The sequence below is a fragment of the Nothobranchius furzeri genome, chromosome 6 (genome assembly GCF_043380555.1).
Source record: "Nothobranchius furzeri strain GRZ-AD chromosome 6, NfurGRZ-RIMD1, whole genome shotgun sequence".
NCBI classification, from domain to species: domain Eukaryota; kingdom Metazoa; phylum Chordata; class Actinopteri; order Cyprinodontiformes; family Nothobranchiidae; genus Nothobranchius; species Nothobranchius furzeri.
The window spans coordinates 41,710,254-41,736,481 of NC_091746.1; the positions used below are offsets into that span (position 1 = coordinate 41,710,254).

General features: G+C 39.8%; 1 protein-coding gene across 5 annotated transcripts in view; it reads right to left on the minus strand.

Moving 5' to 3' along the window:
* Positions 1-26,228, minus strand: part of rxraa (retinoid X receptor, alpha a) — a 164,261-nt gene that overhangs the window by 3,235 nt on the left and 134,798 nt on the right. For 2 of the 5 annotated variants that reach the window (XM_015976012.3, XM_070552226.1), the window contains exons 6-9: positions 23,028-23,212; positions 13,345-13,474; positions 8,292-8,424; positions 4,776-4,867 (exon numbers count right to left, since the gene is read on the minus strand). In XM_015976012.3, coding sequence (XP_015831498.3) covers positions 4,776-4,867; positions 8,292-8,424; positions 13,345-13,474; positions 23,028-23,212 — 540 coding nt within the window. Of the gene's footprint in view, positions 1-4,775; positions 4,868-8,291; positions 8,425-13,344; positions 13,475-15,530; positions 16,090-23,027; positions 23,213-26,228 lie in introns of those variants that run through there. The other 3 variants (XM_070552227.1, XM_070552225.1, XM_070552228.1) reach the window with 2 other exon arrangements.

Genomic DNA, 26,228 nt, shown 5'->3' on the forward strand with positions numbered 1-26,228 from the left:
AAATATATTTAAAAAAAAGCCTCACTGTGCCAGCAGGTCATACATAATATTCAGCGGATATCTTGCCTCTGATTGGCTGACAGCAATGCAACTCTACCATCGCCTCCCTTTGCCATTTTTTCTTGGGTAAAAATGATGTTTTATCTCACAAAAACACAAGCCTGACGGAAGTCTGCGATGTGGCAGCATTGCTAATGCTAATGGTTAGCTTCTGCTAGAAAAGATGTGCCCTGCCCTCCCCTGGAGACTAAATCAACTATTAGATTATAAAAGTAAAGGGTTAGGGTAAAATAAAAATACCTAAAATACACCTAGATTAGCTGAGAAATTAAACAGAACAAAGATTCTATAAACATTTTTATGAAGCAAGGGGGCTGGAGCACTCAGGTAAGTATAAAAAAACAATTTTTAATTAATGCATGCATTAAAAATGATCTAAATTCACACAAAAACATTTAATTGCAAAATAAACAAAAAATTGACAAAGATAAATTTCAAACTACTCTGTCATTTCTCAGAACTGAGATAAAATATTTTTACAGACATTACACAAAGTTTATTGTGTGACAGAATTTAATTTAGTCAACAAATCAAAACTAATCCCCAGCCTCTTTATTAACCCACATGGTTTTCAGTATCATAAATAGGAAAAGTCATTTTGGTAACCACAAATCCTGGATTTCAGCCAAAATATTAATAAAAAACATTAAAACCATTTTAACTATTAATCAAACTTTAGACAGTAAGGTATTTATTTAGTTTGAACTGTTATTATCAGATTAAATTCAGTGAAGCTTCTGGGGAAAAATATATATGTATATATATATATATATTAGGGCCAGGACTTTAACGCGTTAATTACGATTAATTAATTAGAAAAAAATAACGCGTTAAAAAAAATTTACGCATTTAATCGCAGCTTGCATTTCAAGCACGGCGGAACCTTTGTCATTGCACGATTTCCTCGTAGACTGAATATCACTGATGCACACAACAATGCACAGTGCTAATGGCTACTAAAACGGAATAAAAACAGAAAGAGGTTGCCTTGCTTGGACTGATGCAGGATTTAGGAAACCCGTCCGCCTCTTTTCTTAACTTGGAAAAAACAAACATCCAGACAACAACGGATTCCGTGTCGCGGACATTTTTCAGAGATCGTCTCTGCTGCGGCTGCCCGGTGGCACCGGAAACTTTACAAAAGTTGTTGTAAGCTATATTTTTAACATTTACGTAACATCTGTGCAGCGCTGAAAGCACCAGACAGAATAATTCTGTGCCCTAACAGTAGTTTATGAAAGTAGTCAGACAAACGAGAGGCACCTGGCTGCCGCTGGGAGAACGCTCCGTGTTCTCACTACTCTGTAAACAATCACAATCAACGTGTCTTAAAGTTGAAAACAGAAGTTTAAGTTAAAACAGAAACACTCTGAAACTTTTCTGATGATTTTCTAAACAATTCTGTCGGGGAATTCTATGTTTCTGAGACGAGTCACTGTCTAAACATCACATGCATTACTATCATTAAGCAGCAGGTGTGTTGAAGCTGTCATCAGCTAAGGGGCGGATGCTTAAGTGTATCAGGGGCAGCTAGGAACGAGGAAGTTGTGATCAGGCTGGAGATCACACCAGATTCGCTGCTGCAGGCGTGAATCTGCGGGTCTGCAGCACCCCCTTCTTAACGTGACAGCAGAACTTCCTTTATAAGGAAGGTCCGCTCACCTGTTCGTCAGATCATTATTTCCTTGCCATGATCTTTTATCATCCCATCAACCTCCAGTCATCCAACTGGAACCAGTTAGTGTTCCTGATCATTCTCAGAATATGCCATGCCTGCTCTGGTGTTAAAAGTTAGTACATTTAAGTCCTAGATCATATTTGTGCCTGTTCCACTGTCATTTTGAAGGATTATTATTTATGTGTTTTTACTACATTATGAGTAGAAATGCTAATAAAAACTCCCAATTATACAAACAAGTGAAACTGGAAAAATTAGAATCTGGTGCAAAGTCAAATTTATTTCAGTCATTCAACTAGACAGAGAGACTATTTAAAGGCTCAGGAACCCTTTGCAGGTGTTTTCTTTTTGTAATTATAAATTTTAGTTGATTTGGGTTTTTCTTTCATATCACACAGTGACATTTGAATAATTAAATTGCATTTTTGTATTAAAAGCTTTAGTTTACAGTAATAACCATGTCTAATGTTTGATTCTCTGTCTCATAATTTTAATTAAAAGTTTTACTTTGAGAGCACATTTTCCTGAACGATTAAAATGCGATTAATTGAGATTAATTAATTACAAAGCCTGTAATTAATTAGATTAAAATTTTTAATCAAGTCCCAGCCCTAATATATATATATATATATATATATATATATATATATATATATATATATATATATATATATATATATATACACACACAAACACACTTTCATTTAATTTGATCAGTGTTATTGTAATTAGATGGTTCTGAAGAACGGGGTTTCACTCACTGGTTTATTGAAACGTTCCTCTCTGGAACTAACTGGGAATGCTGGTTTTCCTGTCTTCATTTCATTTTCTTCACCTGTCCAATAATTCAACCTGCTGGTCTTTATGAAAGAAACTTTCAGTTCTGCTCTGGGACCACCAAGAGCTGCAGATGAGTACATTTTCTAGAAAGATGCACTTAAATGACAAGGATCTGGATAAGAGTGCATTAATGAGGATTCTTTTTGGTAATCAATGAAGGGCCCTTGGAATTTTATTTAACAACTAACAAATAATTTGTGAAAACATCTTGATAAACCCTTTAAATTGTCCTTTTTTAAACGTTATCTTACTTTCCAAAAGTCAGTCTTTCCTATAAATGTTTAAAACCATCTTTAGGAGAAGTTCTTCAGACTTTCTCAGGTTTTTCTTATTTCAATCCATTCCTTCTACCAGGCTGTTTTTCCTCTGAGAATATTTTCTATGTAAGCCTTTCAACTCCAACCTGTCAATTGTTCAGTCATAACAAACAAAGAAGGTTGAAAATGAACCAGCGTTATGCCAACATAGCAAACAATCCGTTATAAACTAATATCTCTCAAAAATGTTCAGACTACCTGCATGTTGTCCCAAAATAATTGTGTGTACCAGAAAAGAAAGGCCAAGTATAGAGGACTGAGTCATCCTTCAGCTTATTATTGACTGCATGTAAATCGTTAGCTAATGGCTCTTTGGGAATGGTTGTGTTGCTGATAAAATGTGTGATTAAAACATGTCAAACAACTGCATCAGACTCAAGGGCTCAAACCTGCAACCCTACGGTTACAAGGCGGGCATTCTACCCCTTTACCACCATCAAAGAGTAGAAGAGTCCAGTTGCAGTCTGCCCATCACAAGCAAGATGTTCGAATATCACCACTAACTAGTTAGACTTTGAATCCTGTCAATTTCTGCCCCAACTCCTCCTCTACTTCTTGGAGCACAAGAGCTTTTTTTTCTTCACAGAAAACAACTCACAAAGCCTTCATTCACACTATAGACCACAGCTGATTTAGTGAAAGACTGTGTGAATGAGAGCTTTTCCAACACAGGCTCATCCCTTGAGTTATGCCTAGTTAATACTTCTCTGTCTGCAAAGGTGCTGAGACACAAAGTGCCCTTACCTGTCCACACAAGGGCTCTCTGACAGGCACACAAGGACAAATTGAGTAGAGCCAAATTTTTTAACTAGCCACTGAAGGCAAGGAGAGTGCAGGTCTGTGATTGGTCGATCCAACAACAGGGGCAGCTGTTTCTTTTGCTCCCGTTGAATTCTTTGTGACAACAGTTTTTGCTCCTCGAGATCAAACAGTTCCAACTCAATGAAAACTCGCTCTCTGTCAGCCATTGCTCCTTAAGCGGATTAGCACGCAACTTTAAAAGTTTTTTCCCCTCAAACTTTAATAGAATAGGAACACTGACAAATTCCAATATCAACACAAGAACCTAAAATTTCTATTTAAATGCATACCTCCTTCAAGATATTTGCATTTATAGTAATTAACTCATCCACCAGAGATATAGGCAGACCTGCCAGAAAAGGTCCACGCCCCCTGCTGTCCTGGTGGAGAATCACTCTCTGTTGTTCACTGGGTGACCGACACGGTTATTTTCCACGGGTGGGTGTGCAGGGTCGCAGATCGTCTTCGACGTTGCTCTCTCTCCTGCTTCCTTTTGACCAGTTTTCATCAGCTTTTTCTGAAGCAGCATCATTCCTAACGCTTCTTTCACTAAGAATGTTCTTCTAAAAGCTGTTTTGAATGAGTTTGAATGAAGAGTGAGTGCATGCGAGCTGGAAAGTTGGTTGCTTTATAGCTGTCCATCATCAGTGGGAAAACTTTACAATGTAAACTATAGAACCGACAGGCTGACGACTTGTGGGAGACAAAGACAAAAACAACCATATTTCTGTTTTGATACATCATTTTATGGAAATTATAACGCAAATAGGAAAAGTCAGAAAGCCAGGACAATGTGAGATCCATCTAACTAAAGTTATTACATATTTAAATATGAAAACGGTCAAAATGACTCCCTTGGGAGTTTTAGTGTTGAAATACAGTTAGAATCATGCTAGTTTGGACCAGTTTATTCATGATGCAAACCTTTTTAAACCCAGTACATCCCAGTATGAATAAATGTGAAGGCTCTATTCTTCCTTCTGAAACAAGTTGAAGTGGTGACTCTTTGAAATACGCAGTTAAAACAGTTTTAGCAAAAACCCCGCTGCAGGGTGGAGTTTACATACACAGATCATTACCTGGGTTGAAAAGGACGATGGCTCGAAGGCACCCTAGTTCCGTCTTATCCATCTGCATGTCTCTCATCTTTGACACCAGTTCTGTAAGCACTCTGAGCAAAACAAAAAACAGGCAAAAAGTCAGATCTGTGGCTCGTTCAAGACTAAAACATCGTTTGGTTCTTGGCTTCTGTATTATGTCAGACAACGAAGAGTTCAGATCAAAGAAAACCACTTGAATCTAATTGGTATACTTTTTCTTTTTTTCTAAGTGAATCACTGCTTTACATTTTAAAAGTATGTTTTCGACCACATATCCAGCGTGCATGTTTTTAAAAATAAACACCCACGACCACACTGTGAACCCACATTATGCCGAGTTTAGATCAGTGGAAACGTTTACAACCCTGCCAAGTAATTATATTTAGTGTGTGGTTTTTATAAAAGGAAAGCCACAGAGTAAACACACGTTGTAATCCAACACCAGCGAGCTCGCCGTCTGTGTGTGACATCACATGTGGGTGTGGCTCACGCGCGGGGTCACTCAAACTTCTCACCCCTATCTTGACAACATCACGCCCTCTCTCTCTCTCCACAAAGTTTGTTTTCCTCTCTTTCTCATGTTCTTTCTGATTGTTCAGTTAATTGAAGCTCTTTTTAACTTAATTTACTCCGAAGAGGAGAAGCAGAACCAAAAAACAAAAATGACGTGGAACTGTGCCACCAAATCAGTCTGGATTAATGCAGACATGGAGCACGCCGCTGATCAGACTAGACGAGGCACAGCAGGTCTCTGTAGGACCACAAACACGACGCGCTCAATATTTATTTCCATTACAAATTATGCACTAAAGAACCTCTGATGAATTGCATGATTGAATCGGTAAAATCTAAACCTGATGGATGCAGAGGCAGAAGTAATAAGGGAGACAGGAAGACCTGGCTTGTTGATTCTGATAAAATTTAATAAAAAGAAACATTGTGCAGATGATCCTCGGGATGAAATGACTGTAAGCAGAAGGTTTGCTCTAAGACAGCAGGAGCTTATCAGAATAACACAGGCATCGTCAGAGCTGAAGGAAAATAATATGATCTGATTCTTTATTACTTATTTTTAAAAATGCTAGTCCTGATGTTTCTGAGTCTTATTTAAAGGTTGTTGTCTCCACAGGTGGAGCTGAAAACATGGCATGCTCCTTTTATGTATTTTTGAGTACTTGGGTGAAGCATTATGCAATCTAATTTCCACATTGGTTAAGGAAGTTTGAGCTGCCATTTTTGTTAGTTACCAACTTTCTTTTTGCTTGTTTTATTGTTTTAGGTTAGTTTCCTAGAGCAAAAAATGTTATTTTAGCTTATGTTTAGATGCATTTGTGTATTAACAATGTTACAAATAAATAAGTATTTTCTCTGCACCTCTTAGCCCAGACTAGAGATAAAACATGATTGAAGACCCTTCCAGGATTTTACTTTTTGCACCTCACTCCTCAACATTAAATGGAGTTTTATTTTGCTCTACATGTCACAGTGGAGTTAACCAGCTTGTTTTTTTTTAATGCAGCAGTAATAGATCATTAAAATGTCAACTTGTTGAATTTCATGGCACCAGGAAGATGGGAGGCTGGATTTTTTTTAATGAAAGAGGACATTGTGATTTATTTTAATTTTTTGTTAAAAGTGCAGTGTGTAAGAATAAAGTAAGAATTCTACAGTGAAATAATCCCAAAACAGCATAATGTCTCAATCATGTTGGAAGGAAGGCTATAATTCATACTCAGCTTTCTCTGGGGGTTGTCAGTTTTTCTCCTTTCAAATTAAAGGAAGGAGGGATGTACTGTTTAGCATCAGTGAGTGCAGGGTTGCCATGTCTTCTGCAAGCAAACGTGCCGGCATTTTTAATTCAATTAAGTTTATTTATATAGCGTCAAATCACGACAAGAGTCGTCTCAAGACACTTCACAAAGTAAACATTCCAATAGAGTTCAGTTTATCAAGCCGATCATTAAAAAGTTTCCTATTTAAGGAACCCAGCAGACTGTATTGAGTCATCGAGTCTTTTGTTGTGGTGGTGCTAGAATTTCAGCCATGGTGCAGCGCCACGCCTGAGCTGTAGGGTAGGCACTGTATTTCGCCAATTAAATATAAAACGGAAAAAAAGTTGACTATGGTGCAAAATTTCATTCATTTCATTATGTCTATTTAAAAGGTGAAACTAATATATGAATATGCAAAACCAGATAGTTCAAGGCTTTATTTGTTATAATTGTGACGATTATAGTTTAACGCTGATGAAACCCCCCAATTCAAAACCTTACACAATTAGAATATTGAGAAAAGGTCTAATATTCTAGACTCATAGGCTCACTTGCAAATGAATCCAAAACATCTGCAAGGAGTTCCTGAGCCTTTAGATGGTCTCTCAGTCTAAGTTGAATTACTGATATAAATAAGACTTTTGCACCTTATTCTCAGTTTTTTAAATTTCTCCTGTGTGTATGTAGTTTATAATTTTTTTGTGAAAATTTGGACACATTAGAAATAAATGTCTGGTGCGCATATTAAGCAAAATTGTTGTTTTAAAAGCTGACAGCTGAGGTGTACTTCATCCTGAAAACTTCATTTAAACTTTAAATAATATGTTAAGCTATTACTGTATGATGCAGTTTTTGATACTTTCAGGTTTTTCCCTTAAAGTCATTTAAACTTTTGCTTTTCGAGATTCTTTTTAGGACGGTCTATGAAAATTCAGCTACTGTTGAGAGCTCAGCTTCAGCTCAGGTCTTCAGCAGCATTCAAACAGCATTTCTACTAAAAAAAAAACGCAATACATCCAGTAAAAGTTGGTCTGTAAGAGGTCTTGTTAGGGTTGACATCGTAGAAATACCTAACACCTTTGTAACTTTTCAAATAGTTTGCATTCTCTCTGCTCAAGCTGTAATGCCGCAGAAGCCAAACACACACGCACGCACGCACGCACGCACACACACACACACACACACACACACACACACACACACAGTCCCATGTGATATTTCTTTCAGTCTGTCAATTCGCTGCCCTGAAATGTCAATAACAGCCACCAGGGTGGTTCCAGCGCGCTCCTGACGTCAGTGCGACTGAACTTTGCATGGCTTTTTTTTTTTGACATTTTCTGAGCAGCTCAGGGTTTCTCTGAGACCCCCAGTGCACCCAGGTGTACATATTTCATATAGTGGAGTCAATCAATAATTCCTGTGCTTGTTTTGCCCTCTGCAAGGTGTTCCTGTGATTTCCAGTCAGTGAAAGAGTTGCGCCAAAAGAATACTAAATGCCACACGCAGGTTTAAAAACATGTAACTTAATCTACTCTGATTTTATTTTCTTGGAAAATACTAATAAAATGTTTTTTTTCTTTAAATGTTTCATATGAATTAGACGGAAATTTCTCCGTATTAATACCTTTAAAACACCAGCAATAACAGTGAGTAATGTGATTTTTAAATGACGTTGAGCACACCAAGTTGAAAAAAATAAGTTTAGTGCTGTGATAATAATGACCTGTCAAAGATGGCTCCCACCCCTGCACTATGGGCGCTGTTGCGGTGGACGTGCAGCCCCGTCGCCAGCAGAATCCCGTCCTTTACTGCAATCGAGCGATGTGAAAATGATGCAATGAGGAGTTCATTCCAACCTGAGACAGATACGGATCAAGGTAAAGTATGGTTAGAAAAAAAGAAGAGAAGGAAAACCCAGGACAAAAGTTCACACAACGTTCAGGCGATATTAAAACCAGACAGAATCCCAATGAATCAATTACGCTGCGCCACAAAACCCCGCAGCTTTCTCAGGCATCAGGTTATCTCGGAGACATTTGAATCACGCTTTCTGAAGAGACAAGCGTGTAAAAGAGATGAAGCGCGCCTGCCATCACGATAAACACAACAAGCTTGATGTGTCAAAGCAGGGGGCCTGGCACAAGGAACAGTGGAGACGCAGGATGCTGCTGCGTGAGTGACAGGGCTCCTTTAACTGCTCTGCCTGGCAACACTCGCCCCGTCTCCCTACAGTTGAGTTGGCCATGAGTGGAGCTGTGATGCTTTTATCTGTGATAAAGCAGAACTAAAGCGGTTATTTATAGAAAGCCTGAGAGACGAGCTCTGCAGAATAATGTATCCCTCGCTACTTCGCTGAAGCATCTCCATCATTGTATGTGCCATGGATAAGCAGGAATGATGGGAGGATTTTATTTTCTCTGCTAGTGATTGGTGTGAGGTGCCTTATTTCATCTTCCTAGAAGTGAACAGAAAATACAATAAGAGTAATTTGGAGTGACAGGCAGGAAACAAGGGGCAGTGTGTTAGGAGAACCAAAAAGATCTTTCGGCGTATGACTTTGGCGACGTGACGAATGATTCACTCGGTTCCAGGATGCTGGCACTCTTATCCTTGGCTTGCTTTTCCATGTACAGGAGATGCTGGAGGAGGCTGTTCCAGGTCATAATAATTCTCGGTTCAAAAAAAGGCAACAGGAATATACAGTTTGAAATATCAAACTTTTTCCTCTTATCTCTCCACAGTTTAAAAGCTCGGTACTTTTGCATTTTAAATGAGAATGTGTCTTAAAATAATTAGGATGTCCAGCCACCTTATTTTGCAGCTACTCTAATCATACTGTGGATAGATGTGGTGACGGTTTCTTGGACACACCACAACTATTCTGTTCACCTATAGCTACAGACAGGAATTCATCACCAAGCATTTCTACTTTTGTGTTTAACGTTGCCAACCGATCTTCAAACAACTGAGTCGTGCACATTTAAACATCATAATTTAAACACAAAGAGGCCTAAAGCTGCAATAGCAAATCTGCTAAACAGACTAGCTTAACACTTTTGTTCATGCCTCCAAACAACGTTCCACCTAGTATAGACCCATTGCAGTGTCTATACCCCCTATCCCCAGGCTGGAGAACAAGAAGCACCTCCCCATTTACACCACAGTTGTGTTTATCAGCTGGTTGTCTAGCAGCATGTTTAACACATATAGAGCTGTAGGCTGCACAAGCAGACAAAAGGACACTTAAGTTAAATTTTACAGGTTTCCAGATGATAAAATGTGTTGAAGGCAGTGGTTAACGGCCAGTTGTAGTGGATAAACCACCCACATCGTGGCAAAGTCTAGTGACATAATAAAAAAGTATAGTATCTGCCCCACATGCCCAGAAACAAACAAGTTCTAACCATCTAATGACTTATCTGCTTTTTTACATAATTATGCTCAACTGCAGGGACGAAAAGCCAGCCGGGGAGAACCGACCAACCGAGTGAACCCAGCAGAAGGGAGGAGCTGTCCTGCTGATCAGTCAGCGAGTGTGAAAGTGTAGCTACCAGGATGTAAACAATAACATATGGGATTCAATAGCTATAGCTATAAATATTATGTGGAGTAAAGAAAATAAGTAAAGGGGTTCTTTTGCGTTTGTCTAAAAACCTCCTCTAATAACATGGCTTGGTCTGAAAGCAACTATTGGACCATCTAGCCCAGGGGTCGGCAACCCGCGGCTCTGGAGCCGCACGCGGCTCTTTCATCCATCTGATGCGGCTCTCTGCTTGTAAACTAATTAATGAATGTTTAATTACAATGTGTTTTATTTTACTGCATTCATTTTTATCTGTAGCCAATTCTAAATTTAAAGATTGCCTGCGTAAACCTGAACAGGTCACCTGCTTGTGGGTAATCAAATGTCTCTATAATGAAATGTCGCTTTCTGAGCTGAAGAGGATGTGAGATTCTGGACTGTTCCTCAGACAGGCTCATGGATGCGTCGCAGGGTTGCAGACAGAAATCAGCCAAAGATTCATAATCAGGGGACATTTTTTAACTGACAAGTCTCTGAGAGTCCGGGTTTAGAACACACAGAATCTTCCTGCATGGCTCTGGTTCTGCGATGCGCTCCAAGCCCCCGATCTACACATCTTCAGCTCGCTGTCCACCTTACGGATGCGCTGGCAGCGAGCTGCGCTGAGCTCAGTGTCCAGCTCAGATGTTCTGATGGGAATCTTTTCCTGATTGATGTAGCTACCTCCACGATGTGCGTAACGATTAAAATGTCAGTGCATCTGCAGGCTTGAGGTTTCTCCGTCAAAATAAACAATCAAATACGGGAAATATCCGGTCAGTGTGAACCCTGTCATTTAACTGTTTTGCCTTCTTGTGAAAATTGTTGCAAACAGAAACGTTAAACCTGATTAACACCAGAGCCACCACACTGCGCCGTTATCTCCGTCAGTGTAAATGAGGAAAAAACTAACTGATTGGATGCTTTTTTTACCTTTTCAACAATGTTTAATGCAAAGTTTAGTTCAGTACAATGTTTAATTACAACAGTCCAATGAGACAGAGCCTGGATTTGTATTCTGAACAGTTATGTGTGACGCCTCAAAAAGTTTCACCTGCTCAACTATTAAAACCATTAGCAGGGTGAAAAATATTGAATCATTGTAGACACAGACGGGCTACAACTTTTGGATCAATTTTAAACAAACTGTTTTATTAATGATCTTCTGTTGAAAGATAACTTTGACGTACAGGAGCGACTGGTATTGGTTGCTGTCACCTGTTGTGATCGGTTAAAGCAGCTCCCTGCTGTCTTAGGTTAGGCTCCACCCACAACGCCTCGACTGCTGTGGCTCCCAGTGTATTCTTTACTGTGGGAAATGGGTAATAATGGCTCTTTGATGGGAAAAGGTTGCCAACCCCTGATCTAGCCGAACTGCCACACTTCTGCACTCAGGGTCCTCCACTCATTAAGCACTCACGCATTTAGCAGCAGAACACCACTGGTGTAAGAGGTTCTCTGCTCAATCACATCAGGGAAGCAGACGATAGGGACAATTGAGCTCCGGACCCCACGCGACTCTCAGTTAGTAGACGCCATTTTGGCAGGAAAAAAAGGTAAACAAACACGGACGTAACCATGAACGTGAACGGGATCCGCTTGGACTTTACTTCGTCGGAGTTTACTTCACACTTTAAAACCGAAGAAATCGTTTTATATAGTCAGAAATTAAATAGACGAAACATCTCCGACCCTTACCGTGCCCCTGGGATACTTTTTAAAAATGCCAGAAGCTGTCGGAGCGGACTTCTTACTGGACCTGGCCGGGGAACCCCTTGGGATTTACCCGGAGGAGCTGGCTCCGGCGGCTGGGGAGAGGGAAGTCAGGGCCTCTCGACGCTACATGCCCCCGCAACCCGACTCCGGATAAGCGGATGAAAATGGATGGATGGACAAATAACAGATTTACACATAAGTAGTTTAAATAGAGTGCTGTGCTGTTTGAATGTATAAACTGAACGCCAAGAGAAATCACTAGTCTGATTTTTTTTTCCGTGAATAAAATAAATATGTCAGGCAGGATCTGTCTGAGATCTGTCTCGGTGAGACAGATAATAGCAATCCAAAGTGCTTTTTATGTGTGATCTGACAATTGATCAACCATTGCTTAAAAATTAAATACAGCTTAGCCGGTTAATTGCTGTGATCATAAAACACGTAAACGGCAGCACACAGAACTCACGAGGCAACGTTTTACGTGATGTTTACTTGTTGCTATGAGTAATAAGACAGAAAAAGCCACGCCTAAATAAGTTTAGGAAGCCCACTAAGAATCGTAATAAAAGCATTTAAAATAAATACCACACACAGTTGAGGAAACGTTAGTTTAAGTACCTGATATGAAGCGGTCGCTGCATAAGTGAAAACCTTTACTCTCGGGATCCCACAGCTTCATTTTAGCCCGGTCACTAAGCGCGTTTTATTACAATGATCCAACGTTTACAGCGTTCCGGATCTTGGGGAATCCTGTATAAGGCTCTTCCCTTATCTTGTCCGCATCTGTTCTGCATCCTGGGACACAACAGAAATCTACCATATTTCCCGTTTGATTGAGTTTTCTGACAATAACAAATAGCCCAGGTGCCGGCTTCTGCCTGCCTAATGGCGCCGTTTTGATTTGAACTGTTGCATGCCGGGAAACGTGACGTCAACTCCCGGAGCTCTATAGCCAAGGTGAGAATTCTGTGATCGTGTTTGTGTTTGAAAGCTAGCTGGTTTTTCTGATTTGCCATTGCAGCTTTAATTATGTCTCAGTTTGGTTGTCAACCAGAGCTGTCTCACATTTCTGCCCCTCAGAAGCTGAGTAGATTAATTCAAGATGAGAAAATCTGTCAGTAACTTGCAAGAAAACTGAGAACCAATATGTTTTGAAATGTTTGCAGTTTGTTGCCAGCTGTCATAATTCACAATTCTCAACGTTACTTGGAAAAATACGGTGAGCTGTGGTTGTACCTACTAAAAGTTTCTTTGTTTAAATCTAATGAATTTAATGGCCTACAGCTCAAACGAAGGTCATGTTTTTGTCTTTATTAAAAATAAAAAAGTGATACTGTTTTTTTAATGCTACATAATCTGGGATTCATTTTATTCTTATTTATTTTATTAAACCACAACGTCATTATGAATGAATGCATAAGAAAACTATAAAGACAGCAGAATGAATTGATCAAAAGCATAGACGTATTTTTAAAGGAACTGGTGGATGCTGACAGACCTGCCCGTAGCAGGATGACCTGGTCGTCCAGCGGCAGCTCGGAGAAGTGTGGGATCCTCTTGGCCCACTCCACCAGGGTAAAGAGCTGTTTGTCAGCAGCTTGACAGATATTTGTCACTGGGTCGTTGGGCTGCAGGGAAACAGGTTAAAATGAATATAGGAGTCATATTTTTGTTTTATTAAGTGTGTGTGTGTATGTGTGTTTTGGGCCAGAGCCAGACCTCTGCACACTTATGAGCCACCAATAGCTGTGCCTACACACACACACACACACACACACACACACACACACACACACACACACACACACACACACACACACACACACACACACACACACACACACACACACACACACACACACACACACACACACACACACACACACACACACACACACACACACACACACACACACACACACAGACACTAATGTTTGTGCTGCTGTGCTGGGAGTGATATCCTGTAAAAAGGAAAAGGCAAGTAAGAAGACAAAACAAACACTGATCCTGTCTGCGCCTGTGGAGGAAATACCTGCAGAGAGCTGCTGGTGAAAAAACAACTTTTGCTCAGAGGACTTTTTCTTTGGGGATCTTTTAGCAGAAACACTCTTGGACAGCTACGGGAGCTCATGAGGCCCTTGAAACACTCTCCAGACTACCACTACAAAAGTGCTGAAGAGCCTGAAGGGGAACTTTATTACCAATCCAGGAAAGAGGTTGTAAAACAAGCAACAAATAATCTGAACATAACTTAGATTTACTCTTAGTTATATTTAGAATAAAGATTGTGTGATTGGTTTTGGAAGCCAAGTGACTCAAACAAACTTCTAAAAACATCCATGATCCAGTACCTAACTCAGTTTTTTCTATATTATTTCAGATTTTTCAGTAAGATTTTTAACAATTAATATTTTTGCATCATTTGAGATTCATGAAGGAGGAAAATAATCTGTTCAGGTCTTCAGATTATTGCTTATAAATGAAAAGTTTCTTAAATGCTGATGAAGCGGTAGACAGCTATGATGATTTAGTGATTGGGTGTTATGAGACTGACCCTAGTCCACAGCATTTTAAGCCTAATTTACGTTTTTCACCATAACTTTGCTCAGTAATGAAATCACAATTATTTCACATGAATCCTTCACATTTTAAGGAGACTGCAAATATCAGCAGGTGGCAGAGCTGTGTAATCTAGAGGAGACTAAAACTTATTAAAGTATAATTTATGAAGACAGTTATTTCCCTCATGCTGTAACTTATACAGACTAACTTAAAATGCACATTTATAGGTCTATAAGAATAAAAATATACATTTTTACATTCAGTCATTAAAAAAAGAATATATATATATATATATATATATATATATATATATATATATATATATATATAAGAGAATGTTTACAAAGTGAACACGATTGTAGTTTATCATAGATTGCAATGCTTTTGTGGTTATTTTCATGCAAATCAGAATCACATGGCCCTATCATTTTTTGGACCTTTTATCACTTTACATAAAGAACACATGTGAATTTAGAGAACACGTTACAATAAGAGTTCCTTTATTAATGTTACTTAGTGCATTATTAAGGATTAGTAAACAAATACCCTAACCCAAGGAAAAAATTAAAAGAAATTTATATTAAAAACTTGTTTAATTTTTCAAAGCATTTGTATTTATATGATCATTAAAATTAAGACAAGATATATTAAAACTTTTAAATAATAATGTAATGATTTATTCTTCAAAATCTCACTATTTACATCCGTAATATCATGTGTTGGAAAACAACCCCTGAATGCTGGGCGTTGTAGTCAGATTAGGACTCCACATTTCGTACTGGCCTTTCAACTTGGTGTTTAGAAAACTTTGCACCCTACAGTCACAAAAACCTTTTTTCTTTTTGAAGAAGCAGGCAAGAAGAGAATTTGGTTAATTCAAACACAAGAAGTCCTTCTCCTGAACTGTCCTTGTGCGTTAGATTCAGAAGGATCCTGCTTTGAGCCGAAGGGAATAACCGTGGAATACTAATGTGATTTGTGCATACAGTATGACTACCTGATTGAGACTTTACTCCATCAGGACAGTAAAACAAAAAACCAAATAAACCCTAAACAATCCTGTCAGTCTTTGACAAGTCGTTTTACTGTCCTCCCGGGTGTGCTTTCCCCTCATATGCATATGTCTAAACAAGCACACGCTTTTCTGCATAACATTAAATCAAGTAAACATTCTTAAACTACAAGAGAGTGAACTCTTGACAAAAGAAAAAGTGTCCATAACTTCTCCCCGACTTCCTAAATCAAATCCCACAGATCGATGCTAAAAGCTCAGAAGATCCTGGCATCAGCAGCAGCTCTCTGGAGAAGATTAGCTGAAGATGAAGGAGAAAAAAAAACAGGTTCTTCATTCATCAAATGCAGGCTCCTCTACGTTCTTCTCTATGGTGTGAAAGTCACAATGACTGCAGAGGATTGCAGATGTGTGTGTGTGTGTGTGTGTGTGTGTGTGTGTGTGTGTGTGTGTGTGTGTGTGTGTGTGTGTGTGTATATATGTATATAAAATTGACACCAGACACATAGATGTCACTGTTTTGGAAACTGAAAGTCGTCCTTTATTTTTTTTTCTCCCCCAACAGGGACAGAAAGACAACAAGCATCTTCTGAATATTTCAGCACTTGATCTCCGTGGGAAACAGTGGACGGCGCGGCTCAGGGCGACAGTTTTCGTGAGCGGCGTTTCCTGTCAGAAACACAAACAGATTGAGCTAATTCGTTCCAAAGGGCAGGCCAGGCTCAAATAAAAAGCAACAAAAGGGGGCTACCAACGTGCACCGCCACCAGAAAAAAGACTCCCCGGATTCTCGTTAAACACGACGAGTCTCATGAATGTTGGATGGCTATCTTAGCCGTGTTTACACTGACCTCGTTTCTTTTGCTTCTGTCGGCTGAGATGACAGTGGGGAAAGGAGCTTATGCTTTCCTTAAGACAATCCATGAGCATCGCATTACTGTACTTACTGCTCAGGTCACAGAGCAGCGATCGGGATGTTATCAGGCTACAACGCCGGACTATTCTGTCAGCTGAGGCATTAAAAGGAATCCAGAAAATTCTGCCAGCTAAAATAAAAGTGAAGACTCTTATGGGAAAGAAAGTAAGCCAACAAACCAAAAGTGAAGAAGTTTTGAATTTTCATTTTATATCTCTGTCCCAAACTGAACCGTCTTCAATTTCAGACTCATCAAAGGATGCCTATAGCTCAAGCGTGCTTCATCGCCATCATTCCAGCTACTTACAGAAACGCAAGCTTGCATACTGTCCTATGAAATTTTCATCACTTGTGGAGGAGGGTGGAGAAAGACTTGCTTCTCAATTTTTCATTATTCTGTTGGAACTGGACTATACGAGTGTGACAACAGGGAGAAAATTGGGCACCCATACAAATCAGCAGGAAAATAAATGACTCAAGTGGCCCACTTTTCTTTGTGGAAGAGGAAATACACCATCCTCAAATGCTAATCTGCTAATGACTGCTCAAACAACTTTAATGCTTTGTGTGCCGAGTTAAAAATAAACATTAACCTTCTAATACGAGCAGAAACCAAAGAAATCCTCTCCTTTTCCCTCCTTCCTGAGGAGACCTCTTCTCTGTGACTAAAGGCATATTACTAACGCCTGTTTAACTCCTGTTCTAGGTCACCATGAGATAAACACACTTTTATTCAGCTCGGACAGACCTCGGCCATTAGACAGCGGCAGTGGCCTATTCACGGTGTACGCTCACGACCTGGGCCTTGTGATTAATTGTTGCACGGGGCAGCGCCTCTCAATGGACACCAGCAGGGGGGGTGGGGGTGGGGGAAGAGTCATATGGGGATGGCATTCAGGAAGAAGGGAAGTACTCTGGTAAGATCGGCATGAATGCTGCCAGAATCACAAGCGCTTTCAGAGAACGGGTCAGCTTCCTCAAATTAGAGAAAAAGAAATCAAGTCATTGATCCCATGATAGCAACAGATATGACAGCAATCCTCTTTTTTAACCAGAATCCGAATCAGAAGGGTTTTATTGTCTTATGTGCGAATCACAACATTATAAAATTGCTTTGGTACTTGGTGCAAAAAAGAAAGATAAAAATAGGAGATAAGCAAATATCTGAAGTAATAATATAATCATGATAAAATAATAATATAAAGTGGTAATAATTAGAGAAACAGCAACTATACAAGACAGTGTAGGTACAACTGCACTTATCCTAATGCTGGAATCATATTACCAGAGTAAGTGATCTCTACTGTAAAACACATGAGTGCTAACACCAGATATGACACTATATTTACCTACTTCCAAACACACCCACATCACCCCGCTTCTCCTCCAGCTTCACTGGCTGCCAGTCAACTTCTGGGTTCATTTCAAGATCCTAGTTCTGGTCTATAGGGCCTTACATGGACAAGCACCATCCTACATTGGTGATCTTCTTAGTCCCTACATCCCCAGCAGGTCCCTGAGGTCCAGTGACCAAAGCCTGCTGGTTGTGCAGCGCACCAGTCAGAAGACCAAAGGTGACAGATCATTTGCTGCTGTGGCCCCCAGACTCTGGAACTCTCTCCCCCTGAGCCTGAGATCAGTGGACTCAGTGGTCTCCTTTAAAAAGCAGCTGAAGACTCACTTGTTCAAGATGGCTTTTGTATGACCTTCTTCACCTCTCTCTCTTTATTCTGCTCCCCCCACCTATTCCACCTTCCTCAGGATCCACTGATTTCCCTCTTTCCTATTCACTCTCTCTTTCTTAACATTTTTTCTTTAAAATCACAATTGATTATTTTTGCTCATTTTAAATATATTTTTAAACATTTTCTAAATGCTTTTTTATATTTTTACATTTTCAATTTTTTGTTTTTGTGAAGCGCCTCGTGATTTTTATCTTGAGAGGCGCTATAGAAATGATATTTTCTTCTTCTTCTACTTATCAAATTACCAAGTATGACTCATCTTCGTTTGTCATCAAGAATGTTCTGGCGCTGATCCGTAACTGGCAACAGCCAAGAAACAGCAACTTTTTTTTTTTAGAAAAATGGTTTGCAGTCCCCAAATTTGACGACAGTCTTACATATTGCACCTTTAATTCTACTAAGCTATGTTGAATTGGAAGTTGGGCTGTGACTGCTGGTGACTTCCAGCAACTCAACTGAGGAAAGACCCCTCCCGAATCTATTTTTAGATATTTTGGAAACTTTCCCGCAAATTGAGGTTTGTTAACAACCCTGTAAAATGCTGCCTCAAAACTTTCAGAGGACAAAACCTAAAATATACATAAATCTAAATGGATAAAATCTTCTACAAACTGATATAAAAAAGCTACAGTATGAGACATGAAAGTTAAACTGGAAGTTTATGTTCTTTGAAGGTTACAGGAATCATGCTGTGCTTTTCTTTTCAGCATCAGATAATCCCAGAAGATTCCCATTCCCAGCCTTGACCAGTTTGTCAACGTTATTTTTTTTAACCTTTTGGTGTCAAGTCCCAAACACCAAGGGACCAACCCGATGAGCCCCAAAACACTCCACACATTAGCGTTTTGTAGCTGCCAGCCACTCCCTTCACGCTCTCACACTCATCTCTTTTCCCCAATGTCAACACTCAGTTCCTACATCTCCATCTTCCATCCAAAATAGCTCACATTTACTCTCATAACTGCCCTTACATTTCTACCTTTACTTCACAAGACATTTCCCTCCCTGCTGAAGCAGATAAATCCCAGAAGCTCCCTCCCTCACTCCCTTGTTCAGCCCTTTGGTAGTCTGCTGCACTGCTCCTCTGCTTCGCGTGTTGCAACAGAATTCCAGAAAAAAAGCTGCGGCTTTGTGGAATGCTTTCAGGAACAGTCTGTCTGTTGCATTATTCATCACTCTTTAGTCTCCTCTGTGTCAAAGACACCCCAGCTGATGCTCGCAGCAAAGACAGAAACTCACTGCTGAGTTAGGGAGGTGAACAGCTGAACTGATGTCTCAGAGCAAAACGAAGAGAAAATCACAAATAAGAGAAGACGTGTTGGACTTATAACTGATTACCAGCCTCACCCAGCAGACAGATGGGTGCTTGATTCAAACTTGGTATAAAAAACAAACTTTTTTACCCAAGTACAAGAAAATTCCACATGTGTAGCATAGAAATCAAGTAGTCAAATCAAACATCCAATCTAAGTTTAATATTTATGAATATAATTGAATAAAAGTGTAGATGACAACTGCCTGGAAATGGAATAAAAATAAAATATGCATAACAAAACAGTGAAAAAGCCCTATGGGAAAAGCATTTATAGTATTTTCTGAAGAAACAGATATTTTCTTCAATCTAACTACACATTACTAGCTTTAACTTAAATTAAAGGTGGAACAAATACTTTGTTTTGTTGCACTTCAAGATTTTTTATTGTGGCCATAAAAGTTGTTTTTACACCAAAGCAAAGTTGCAATATTTTACTAAAACCTAAAATGTGTTTTATTGATAAGATAATGTGTGTCTCTTATCAAATACGGGTATTTAAGTGTAATACATAAGCAGAAGTATTAAGACTGACCCTTTTATAGGCTGTTGGTGTAAACAGAACAAATATGGTCTATTCCTGTCCTGAATAAATCTAAACAAAACACATTGCACTGTAAAAAGAATAACCTCACTTAAATAAAAAAATTCACATCCAATTTTGTCACGCTGAGAGGATTGTTTGGACCCAAAATGCAGTAACCCAGGATGACACGAGGCAGGAGTTGATATAAAGTAAAATCCTTTTATTGTAGGATGAAACAAAAATAAATCCAAAAGGCAGGGAGCCAAAATCCAAAAATCCAGAAAAATGAGAACAAGCTTACTTAGAGCACAACCTGGGGACGGGACAGGAAGCTCACACAGAGCACCAAAACAATGCTGACAAAACAACAATGTACCGACAAGACACAGAGACAAGACAGGGCTTAAATACACTGGGGCATAATGGGAGGCAGATGAGCTGCAGGTGTGTGGAGTGAGGGGGGAGGACCAGGTGAAAGCAATGACTAATCAGGGAAGAAACTAACATGACCTATGAGTAAACCTAAAAACAGAAACCATATAACTAAAATTCTAAAGGGAAGGAACTACAAAGACCGGTGGGAAAAAAACACACTAAAGAGACTAATAGAATGAACAGCTGAAAGACTAAAGGAACACAGGACCTGAGAGAGATATCTAGAGAGCTGCAAAAAATGGAGACACATGAGGGAGACGCAGACATGACACATGAGGGCGCTAGAAGACACAAAAGGAGAATCCAAAGAGGGATGGAGAACCTCAGGAGACACACGGGGAAAGAAGCAGACACAGACCATGACAAATTTTCATATCTAAAATATTTGACTTCACGGAAACTAAATTTATTCACTTACTAAGACCTGATTTTTTATATTGATGTAAACCAGACTTTACTTACTTTACTAGACCAAACTTTAATTCTCTGACTTGATCCAAATCTTCACATACTGTATTTAGTATATGAACCAAGCTAATATTTTGAAATGGAACCAACCTAATGCATTTACATTCAACCAATTTAACATGACTTAATACAATGGTTCCTATAGGCTTCATCAAGTTAAATTCAAGACTTTTCAAGACCTTTTCAAGACCACTTATATAAAACATTAATAATTTCACAGCCCTTCTGGCCAAAATTAAATAAATAAATGCATTATTTAACTTGTGTTGATTTATTTATCTTTCTGTTTTATTATATTTGGCCAAAACACTTGGTAGAGAACAGGAGCAAAGCAGTTTGAGCTAGGTAACATAAAACACATGTTTAAAATATAACAGTGTCAGTAGGGCTGGGTACCTGTAGAAATTTCTTGATACTACAACTTTACCGATGCTTGGTTTTTGATGGCGTTACCTTAATGATACTTTTGTTGAAATCTATAGAGGATAACAAACTACTTAAAGGCTTTGTTCTTATTGTATAGATTTTTATTATACTTTATTTCAATATATTTTCTAAGCAAAAACAGAGCAAAGATACAGTGAAAACAATAAAGGCCCAAAATTGAAATATATGTTTAAAAATAGCCTTCATTAGTGCTTGACTTCATGTCAGTAATCGCAGTAATAAAACTCCTGCTGAACTGCCTTTATAATGCTGATAAACATCAGCTAAGTAGGTTTTATGTCCTATTTCTGCTTTTATCAGCCTCCATCCTCAGACTCCTCCAGTGTTTTGGAAGGTGATGGACTCTGGTTTATTTTTTTGCAGTCAAAGACTTTCCATGTTTCAGCTCTCGAGATGATGCCTGCATAATCGTTAAATTGCTGCTATTCCTGGTTTCCGCAGCATAAATCTTCTTGCTGGTGTTGCATTCAGCTGCTGCTTACTTTTGCTAAATGCATCCAAATGTTTGAGTTTTTTAGCATTTTCATCTGCGAACTGGACTATACTCTTGAAAGAAAACGCGTCTCCTCCACTAATAACGTGAATGGGGTCAGTCATGTGACCCGCGGTGGCACATTTGGACATTTTTATACTTTTTTTCTGACATCAGTACCTACCGAATGTTTTCATTCAGTCCCAAAAAGGTCCAGAGTTTGAGCACTCAGCCCTAGGCATCAGTCACCTTTCTCATGGTCTGCTGAGATTTTCTGCGCTCTCCTCTGCTGAAGGTCTGTGCAGTCTGTTATGTTTACCGTTTTGTATCACAGCTGTAGCGCGGGAGCTGAACACGACACGTGTTCACAGTATTTTGATCCGAGGCTGCGCTGCGTTCTCAATTATTGGTTCTGCCCATCTTTATTTATGCTATGTTATTTAATAAAAATTATCGTGGTTGACAAATTAAACTTTAAAGGACAAATACAGTTCGGAGAATTTACATACAGAACAAATTTTAAGACCCAGATGTCAAAATTCAAGACTTTTTAAAGACTTGTTAAGGTATTATTTCCAGATTCCTAAATTCAATGCTTGTATGAATTTTTAAGCCCCTGCAGGAACCCAATAATATGGTCGCGTTGAGACCAGATAATTAATCAAACTATATTTTTATAGAAGCAACATTGAACAATGCCAGTTAACTCATGCATCATACACTCGCAAACAGCAAGTGAGAGTGGAACCCAAGTCGCTGATTCTAGAGGTTTTAGTGTGAACAACTATTTTATGCTGAACATTCCTCTGATCGACCTCCACACTTACGGTGCCAAACTGACATAACAAGTAACACCACATTTGCTACAGTAAATAAAGTAATAACTAAGAACAACACAACCCCCTCAAAATAAACAAGCATAAACACCCTCAAATAAAACAAAATAACTAAGAACATGACTACCCACAATGCACCTTGCCCACATTTGACTCAAATAAAAAAAATCTGCTGACCATGAAGAGAAGTATACATTTTGGGTGAAATAAAAATTTCGTGTTGATTGGTTTGATTGGATTTTTAGTTCCATACAAATCAAAAGTGATGATTAAAAATGCAAAAACAAAGAGTTTCACAATCAAATCAATATTTTATTCTATTTTAAATAAAAGTTATTAGATTGAATAAAAAGCTACATGTTCGACTTTTTAGAGTGTACATGCCCACAAAGCTAGGATATGTTGAAAAATTAAAGTGAAAATAATTGTCCAAAAAAATTCCAATCTCACCGAGTTCGACGGCACACCAAGGTTGCTCTCGATGTAGGTCTCGGTTTTGGGTTCCACCGCATCCTCAGCCTCCAGGATCTTCTCCACAGGCATGTCCTCGTTAGCGCAGCTGGTGGACTCCACCTCATTCTCACTTTTTTCCTTGGCTCGCTGGCGCTCCTCCTGAACGGCTGCATGTAACAAAACTGATTACGGTCACTACTGCTGTTTATTTTTTAAACACATTAAATAAAACGTCTAAAATGTGTGCAGACTTCACTTAATCTCTCTCCTTTCAAAGCAAACCTTTTGCTGACAATCATGACTTATTGCTCTCTGTGACGGTGAATAACGTTCAACTCTAATTACCCTTACTGTGGATTTGCCAATACACCCTAAATGTTAAGAATGTTCCAACTATTTGGTGATGCAGAGGAAAAACAAAGTAGTCAGACAATTTGAACTGCCAAGTTTTCATAAAAGCACATAATGGATGCAGGGTTTCCCACAGAAAATGAGTTAAGCCTGGCGGATTCGTCCGTCTGGGGGGGTGGGGGGCTCGCACGCTTCGTCCCGCAGCGCTCCTCCGTGAGAGCGGGGGTGGCACACGTTCCGCTGCTGTTTCTCACCAGTATCAGCTGATGGAGGGCTCTAGTTTCGTTGCGCCATTCATGTCAGCGGACACAGTAGGGTCGGGAAGGGGGGCGGGACATGATGCTTAGCCTGGCGGGTGGCCAAGCAAAGCCTGGTGGGCCACCAGGCTTATAACGCGCTGGGGGAAATCCTGGATTTTTTTTATTGTAAAGCCAGCTTTGGTGTACTTGGGTTTAGCTGACCCTTATCCTTTTCTTTATAACCCCTTTATGCAGGATGATGCTCCACATGATAAATATGACTGAACTGCAGCAAATATGGAAAAACTTGTCAAACGTGAAGGTAACTGCGATTCCGCTCTGCCTTTAGTGCTCACCAAACATCCCTGAGGTGTTTCCCTCCATCCCACCCATACTCTTGCTTTAACATCTATGATGACTACATGTATGACCAGTCGTCCTAGGTCCTTGTGTCAGGATGTGGCTACGCTCAAAGAGATCAGACCATGCTAACGTGAGGCTAATGGCATGATGGTGTCACACCCTTGACTTGAAGCTTCTAATTAATGATTATTAATTAATGATGATTCCACTTGTGTTATCTAAGACCCTGGGATCCTGCCATTATGATGGTAAACCACAATAAAGGATGTGTCGCGCATCCCCAAAACTATCAACAAAATAAAGCGTGACAGTGTTCTTAGAACCTTGCAAAGAACCCATCGTTCTGACTGATATTTTAGTCATAGTGAGATCATCGTCAAAGTAATTACAAGTAGGCTGTTAAGCTTGCACAACACAAACATGCTGCATCTCTTTTCAAAAACAGATTGGCAACAGTTGATATGGAATCAGACTCTTGAAGAGGGGTCCTATTTGGAATATTTACTCGTTGCCCTTTACGAGTTTAAATGAACATCCCACTAGCATGACCATGCGGAGGTAGTACCAAGTACTTAAAAAGGGCCCTGGTCTTGTCCAGAATTTAGTGCACTTTTCAGCCATAAATTTGAGAAGTTCCTGCTTTTCTGTCATTGTTTTATTTTGAAAGGGTTACCAAAAGGGGGAAACATTAGCCATGGGTGACCTGTAGTTTGGTTCTTCCACATTAGCCCACGAGACAAGTGAAAATTAAGGAACACAAATATCAACATCTAGCAGAATTATGAAAGACACACATGTGTAAATCTGAGACCATGGTCTTGAGTCGGAAAAGGGTAGAATGCCTTCTCTAGGTCAGGGATGAGGTCCTGCCTCAAGTGGAGGAGTTTAAGTATCTCTGGGTCTTGTTCACGAGTGAGGGAATGATGGATTGGGTGATCGACAAGCAGATTGATGCTGCGTCTGCAATGATGCGGGCTTTGTACCTGTCTGTCGTGGTGAAGACAGAGCTGAGCCAAAAGGAGAAACTCTCAACTTACTGGCTGATCTACGCTCCTACTCTTACCTATGTTCACGAGCTTTGGGTAGTGGCCTAAACAATGAGATTGTGGATACAAGCGGCTGAAATTAGTTTTCTCTGCAGGGTGGCTGGGCTTTCCTTTAGCGATAGAGTGAGAAGGTTGGTCTTCTGGAAGGGGCTCGGAGTAGAGCCGCTGCTCCCCCACTTCGAGAGGACCTAGTTGAGGTGGCTCGAGCATCTAGTATGGATGCCTCCTGGATACCTCCCTCGTGAAGTTTTCCGGGCATGTCCAACTGGGAGTAGACCTGAAGGAAGACCTAGGACACGCTGGAGAGACTATGTCTCGGCTGGCCAGGGAACGCCTTGGGATTCCCCCAGAGGAGCTGGTTCAAGTGGCTGGGGAGAGGGAAGTTTGGGCCTCCCTGCTGCTACTTACCCCACGACCTGACCCCAGATAAGCAGCAGAAAATGGATGGACGAATAGATGGACATGTACGTGTCCCTTAACCTTCTGCTCTGTCTGAGGGAGAATAGTCAAAGGGATGGACCGTGCCTTGTATGGGCAGCAGTAGGAACTGGGATTCAGGTGAGCATGCACCTGCTTGAGTTGGCGTTTAAGAACTAGCTGTGTTATGCATAGTCCATGGTGTGTCTGAGAAAGGTCAGTTACAGTTTTAGCATGATGAATAGAATAAAAAGGAACCTGACGGACACAATGCTCTTCAAAGCAGTGAGGAAACGTTCTACCACTTTTCATATCAAAGAAATGTGTTTTCTTATCTTGTGCTCAACGACAAACGGCCACAACGTTTTATACACAAACCAGTCAAAGACACATAAACAATGTGGGGCCTTTCAGTGGTTCCTTACACCATGGATAGAGGTCTCATCATCTTAATAAAGAAGATTCAGCCCAAATCAATGAGGACCTTGTTGTTTAAAAAGCCCCAAAACAGACTGTCGATTGTGTCATCTGACTGACTTGGAGACAGGAAATGGTTTGTGTGGTGTGGAGACACAGAGACTCACAGCTGAAGCTGGAGAAACCGCACGTCCACCCTCAAGTGAAAAAAGAGGTGTATGAGTGTGTTTATGCCTTTTCAAAAGGCTGTAATTTGTTTCAGTCTAAGACACTGCAGAAAAATCGTTTTAGTGTCTTGTGGCTTTCTTCTTCCAGCCTCGGATTAATAAACGTTTTATTGGGGGGAAAAGTGTTGTATGGCAAAA